The following is a 6,705-nucleotide window of genomic DNA, read 5'->3' as shown; positions in this document are numbered from 1 at the left end:
TCTACATGGTAAAGACCCTGGTAGATGATATTGCTCCTGCCACAGAGGGTATCCTGGGGAACAGATTCCTTCAGTACAGGTGGTACAGTGGTTAGAGAGATGACCCTGGAGTAAGGAAGAGCTGCATTCAAACCATGCCTCCAACCCATTCCAGCCATGTGATCCAGGGCAAATCACTTAACTGCTGTCTGTCTCAGTTTCCTCAACTGTGAAATGAAGATAATAATAATACATCCCAGGATTATAGTGAGAATCAAATGAGATAATATATGTAAAGCACTGAGCACCATGCCTGGTACATAATAGGCACTTAATTAATGCTTTTTTCCCCTTCTTTCCATTGGTAGGTGATCTGGAACTGACTATATTATAGGCAAAATAGAGGAAATTCCTCTTGATTGATAAATCCTCAAAATTACCTATTAAAAATAATTTAAGGGTTTTTTGAGTAAAAAATTTCTTTTCCCAACATTTCTTTCCTTAAGCAATATAATAAGGGCTATAATATTTCCTTTGTCCTATTCTTTTTCTAAACCTGTCATTTCTATACTATCTACCTCCAATGACCTTCAAAGCACTTATGTCTGCAATGGTATAAGCCTCGAATGCACTAGACAGAATGGCAGCAATGCATACAATGAATGTCACTGATAATATAGGGTGAGGGGAAAAAAAAGGGAAGAAATCCCCTTACTGGCAACATTCAACAGCTTTTGTGCTGCTACTGCAGACCTAGCAAAAGCCCTGTGGGGTATATATATAGGAGGACCCATCACAGTCGACTACTACACTGACTTCTGCATCTACAGAACACCAAACATGGGAAAGGTGAGTGAAGCATAAGGGTTGGTGAACCTGCTTTGTTGGAATGTTTTCTGAGGTTAATTCTTTAGATCAAATGGCATTTTCCTGTTACAGATCATTTTCTACGAGGATCGAAACTTCCAGGGCCATTACTATGAGTGCAGCAGTGACCACCCCAATCTTCAATCTTCCTTTAGCCGCTGCAACTCTGTCCGCGTTCACAGTGGGAGCTGGATGCTCTATGAGTACCCCAATTACTCTGGCTGCCAATACTACCTGAGGAGGGGAGAGTATTCTGACTATCGAGAGTGGATGGGCTTCAATGACTCCATAAGGTCCTGCCGCATTATTCCTCAAGTACGCACTTCCTCATCTTGATTTGCCTGTAAAGAACAAGACGTAGTTGGTACAGCAAAATATATGGCATAGGCCATTTGGCTGAGTTATCAAAAGAGTGAAGAAATTGGTAGAAATCTGACTACCAAATTCCAAGGCCAACATGTTCTGATATATGAAAGCACCTATCAATCATATTTATGCCAGACCTGACTTCAGAGACCAGAATGTTTGGTACAGTGGGGAACCCTACAGCAAAGAAAATTACTTTTTTTTGAGGAATTCACAGAATCACAGAATTTCAGAATTAGAAGGGACCTACTGGTCAAGTAGTACAATTTATATATGAAAATAATTCCTACTATCTGATTCCCAACAAGTGGTTTTCCAGCCTTTATTTGAGGATGTCTAAAGGAAATAAAATAGAATTCATATTTGAATAGTCCAATAGTAGTATGTTTATACAGCAGAATCCAATAATCATATGGAACATTATTACATATATTCAGGTCCACAATGAGTCAAGCCATGCCCCTGAAAACACAATTATTATCAGGGAAAGCCCAATTCAATCCCCAAAGTATTTATTCAGTGCTTGCTGTGTGCAAGGCAAAGACAATATAATATATTGCAAAGACAATTGTGAAATAGTTATTGGGTCTTGGATTTAGAACTAAAGTGTAACTTAGAGGCTACCAAACCCAACCCCAAATTTTACAGAAGAATAAATGTAGATAAGGTAAATCTCTTGCCCAGAGTTATATAGCTAATAAGTGTCTGGGATGGGATTTAAACTCTGGGCTTCCTGACTCCAAGTCCATTATTCTTATCACATTATACCATCTCTCAGATAGCTTAAAGGATTAGAGAAGTATAATGTTCATAAACTAGCCCCGAATCTTATAGGCCAATTAAGTCATGCCTTGCTTTTATGATTTATACTCGTGTTTTCAGGGATATTTTCACCATTGGACTTGAATACATGTAATTATGTTCCGTAGGATCACTGGATTTTGCTATGTAGACATACTATTATAGGATTATTCCAATGTGGAATCTATTTTATGGTGTGTTAAATCAGTATCTATTTGGGATAACTAGGAGATGCATAAAATGACTAACTGAAGCATGTTTGATAGTTTATTTTTCCTTTTTCTTTTGTGTATCAAACCAGTTGACCAGTTCTCACAGGATAAGGCTGTATGAGAGAGATAACTACAAAGGCCTGATAGCAGAACTCACCGATGATTGCCACTGTATCCAGGATCGATTCCATCGCAATGAAATATATTCCCTCAACGTGCTAGAGGGCTCCTGGATTCTCTATGAAATGCCCAACTACCGAGGGAGACAGTACCTGCTGAGACCAGGAGAGTACCGAACCTACCAAGATTGGGGAAGCATGAATGCCAAAGTGGGCTCATTTAGGAGAGTTGTAGATTTTTGTTGAGATGCGTTATCTCTAAATTTATTTCATTTTAAGAGTGAATAAAATAAATACCTTGCATGTCTAGCACTTAACTTGCCTTTTTTTTTGTTCATATGATTAGTGTTTTGTCAAAGTGTCTAAAGGAATTAAATGAATAGATTTATTTTTGTAATCCAGAAGATTTTGTTAGGTCCCTAAATTACTTAGATCCCATAGTCCTTCAGTAAATCTGTGATTTCATTTGTGTAGTTCTTCCCTCCATTGACATCAACATTATTCTCTCCGTACCTTCTTACCTTAGGTGACTCTTGGGTGAGAATTTCCCACAAATCCTCCACAGATAATCTATTCAAAGCATTTGAATTCTTCCTGTTATTCTCCCAACATCTTTCAGGGCTGGGTATTAATGTGCTACTTGAGCTGTCTCTCTGTTATAATTCATTCTCAGTACATCACTTCCCCATTGCCTTTTCTAATCATATGGGGCTTTGGTAATGTCTGTTATACTCCTAATCATGTGTAAGCTGACAGGTTTGAGTAGCCAAGCAGAGGAAGCAGGTTGTTATGGGTTTCACTAGTATGTGATGAGACCTCACTTAGGGCTAGCTAATGTGTAAACCCAACTGCTTAGAGAAATGAAAGGGACAGGAGTGAAAAAAGAGATACCCAGCATAGTTCCTCACATATTGTAGAGTAGTTCCTCACATATTGGTGTATTTGAATTTATTTAATTAGAATATATTAGCCTCAAGAGAGTCATATACTCAAGGTCTAGACCATCAGGTTGCAGGTGTATACATAGTTAATTGAGAGGAAAAATGGCCTATGTTTCTATGGTCATGTTTTACAAAAATATAACTCAATCAATGGAACGTGGAGTCAAGAAGACCTAAATTCAAAGTTTTCCTCAACTATTTCCTAGCTAATATGACTCTGGGAAAGTCACTTAACCTCTCCCAGCCTCAGTTTCCTCATCTGTAGAAATGGGATAACAATAACACCTACCTCACAGAGTTGTTATGAGGATCAAATGAGATAACATGCATGGACAGTGCTTTGCAAACCTTAAAAAATATGCAAATATTATTATCATTATTACTATGTTATACTTAAAAACACAGAAAGATTTAAAGAAATAATGATATTCCAAATCACTAATAATAAGAGAAATGCAACACACACACATACACACAAAAGAACCCCGAGATTTCATCTCAAACTCTGAAAATCAGCAAAATAGCAACAGTCAGTTTTGGAGAGGTTGTGGAAAAATAATCATACTTGTATAAGTGTGTATAATAATACATTGTTGGTGAAGCTGTGAAACAGTACAATCATTTTGGAAAGCAATTTTGAATTGTGCAAATAAAGTGATTCAAGAGTCCATACCCTATGAACTCCATTGCTGGGCTTATACCTCCAGGAAGTGATAGATAAGGGAAAGAGTCCCCCAAAATAGTTCTAGCAACACTTTTTTGTGATAGCTAAGAATTAGAAACAAGGTAGATGCCTATTAATTGGAGGATAGTTAGAGAAATTACTGTACATGAATGTAATGGAATATTACCGTCCTATAAGAAACAATGTGTGTGATTAATGCAGAGCAATATAGAAAGATGGATAAGAATTAGTGCAACATAAAGTAAGCAGAAGCAAAAAATAATATACATAGTAACTTGTCGTTAAGTTGTTTCAATTGTGTCTGACTTCAGGAGTCTTTTGTGCAAGTAGACAGATTGAAAATGAAAATTTTGTAGCTTGATTTGAAAGTCAATACAGACAGTTATAGAGGGTTAGGAGAAAATTGGTAAGTAAGGTGGTCCTAAGTGTGATAATTGGGGTAGAACACTGTCACTTAAATCTTTTGCAGTGGATTAGCTAGAAATAATGAATCCTATCATCTGAAATGCTTGGAATAAATAGCCCTTGTGTAAAATATAATGTCAAATAATTGAAATGGTAAACTCAGGTTCTATATGATACCATTTGGAAAATAGATTCAGGGGCAATTGAATTTATTCGGGTCTCATTTTAAGTGAAATGTATCCCTCCTAGAACTTATTTTAGTATACGGATCGGGAAACTTGTTAGCTGGGTGATCTTAAGCCAAGTTACTACAGTTATGTGGTTTGTAATCTGATTAAAGATAATGCCTGATATTGATTTGGTAACTCATTGTATTAGAAATATTGTTAGAAAAATGAATTCTTCTTTAATTCTTTTGGGTTACGGATTTAATTGTTAAAAACTGATGTAAATATGTTACTTTAAAAAACTCTTTGCAGTATAGGAAATGGCTATCATGGCTTTCTGTAAAGTTGGCATAGCAAAGAACCCCTTAAAATGTCTTCATCTCTGAAAGGTAGTCCTAAAATCATATTAAACCTGCTAACAGTTTAAAGTAACATTAAGTGTTTGCTTTTGTGGCAGACTGGCAACTGAGTAGGTTGTCAATATTTTAAGATTTCAAGATCCAGCCCCATGCTCAGGTTAATGATTTTAATCAAGAATTAGAAATTGTAAAACAAAAGATTCTTATTCTTATTTTTAAAAAATTTAGTCCCTAACCATTAGATCATACTGCCTTAAAAATGTCTGCAGTTTTTGGTTAATGAGTTAGATAAGCATCTCTAAATGTGTCTGTTCACCTTTCAGGATGGTCTGTAGGTACTTCATATTATAAATCTAACACTATATAAATGCTGGACTAGTTTGCCATTTCCTTAAGTGTCTAGGGCTAGATTTGAACTCAGGTCTTCCTGACTCCAGGTCCAACACTTTATCCACAGTGCCACCTGTTACAACCATGTAAAGGGAAAGAACAACCTTATACCAAAAAATCAAAAGTAAATGTTATAAAATTATAAAGATCAAGCTGAACTCAATGAAGAACTATGAGAAAACAACTTCAACCCACTTCTTTGTGAAAGTAAGAGGTCCATAAGTGTTACACATTGACATTTTTCATATTTTTTCAATCTATCAATAAGTTACTGACTTTTTTCTCTGTCTAAAAGTTGCTATTTATCATATGGTATGGCTCTCTGGGAGGAGGAGGAAAGATACTTGAGATAACTATGTGATAGAAGAAACAGAAATATCATTAAAATCTATTTTAAAAAAGAAATGAATGATAACCAGATAAATTATATATATGTTTCAATAATTGTTTCATTGTTTTCAATTTCTCCCAATCTTTGTTCTTATTCACACACACACACACACACACACACACAAACACACACATACACACACACACCAAACTATTCACAGCAGCACTTTTTGGTGAGAAACAAAGTAGGGGCCTGTCAGTTGGGAAAGGACAACATAGATAGATGGTGACATATGAAAGAAATTGTATATTGCTACAAGTATGAAGAATCAGAGAAGCCAGAAAAGTTAGGTGAACTGATACAGCATGAAGAAAGCAGAACTAGAAAAAGAATGTACCTAAGTACTGCAACAATGCAAACAGAAAACGGCAACAAAAGAAAGTGAATACTACGCAATTACAATGACTTAGGTTGCTTAAGATAAGAATTCCTTTCTTTGTGGAGGCAGGGGACCATGAGTCATTTACCATGTGTGTCAGACACAGTTGATGCCTCAGTTTTGCTGGACTGCATTCTTCATTTTCTTTTTAACTTTTGTTAAAAAAGGACAGCTTCCTATGGGAATGGGGAGAATAGCAATACATTCAGGAATGAAGGCTAGGCAAAAAAGAAGAGATATCAATAAAAATAGGATAATTTTCATAATTTAGTTTTGAATTTCTTAACTTAGAGTCAAAAATCCTTCCTGAAAAATGCACATAGCTTTCAGCGTCAGGCCACCTGAGCATGAGGAATACTTGCAGGTCCTTGCAGTTCTGGCCATGGAATCACGTTATAGAATGATTTTTGTGATTGCTGTCCTTTACAGAATGCTACTGAACTAATTCCCCACTAATTTTAGCTGCTATCTCTTTCAGAGCAACTCTTTCAGTTCTTTTCTTAGTGCAAAAATTCAAAGAGAAAGAGATTAGTTAGACAGCTTGGATGTAAAACCACAGGAACCCTTATGATTCTCTTTCCAGTCAAAAGAGCCTCAGGAGCACCTAGCCTCTGGTGGTAAGAATCCTACTAGTACTAGCACTG

The 6,705-nt window shown here is 36.2% G+C and overlaps 1 protein-coding gene across 1 annotated transcript; it reads left to right on the top strand.

The window, feature by feature from the left end:
* Positions 1–5: 5 nt before the first annotated feature.
* Positions 6–2,590, top strand: LOC140512376 (gamma-crystallin D-like). Its single transcript, XM_072621514.1, has 4 exons — positions 6–48; positions 731–828; positions 919–1,161; positions 2,315–2,590. The coding sequence occupies exons 1-4, from the start codon at positions 6–8 to the stop codon at positions 2,588–2,590; spliced, it is 660 nt and encodes a 219-aa protein (XP_072477615.1).
* Positions 2,591–6,705: the final 4,115 nt, after the last annotated feature.

This window comes from Notamacropus eugenii, chromosome 6, assembly GCF_028372415.1.
Source record: "Notamacropus eugenii isolate mMacEug1 chromosome 6, mMacEug1.pri_v2, whole genome shotgun sequence".
Lineage (NCBI taxonomy): Eukaryota > Metazoa > Chordata > Mammalia > Diprotodontia > Macropodidae > Notamacropus > Notamacropus eugenii.
This window is presented reverse-complemented; position numbering and strand designations above follow the sequence as displayed.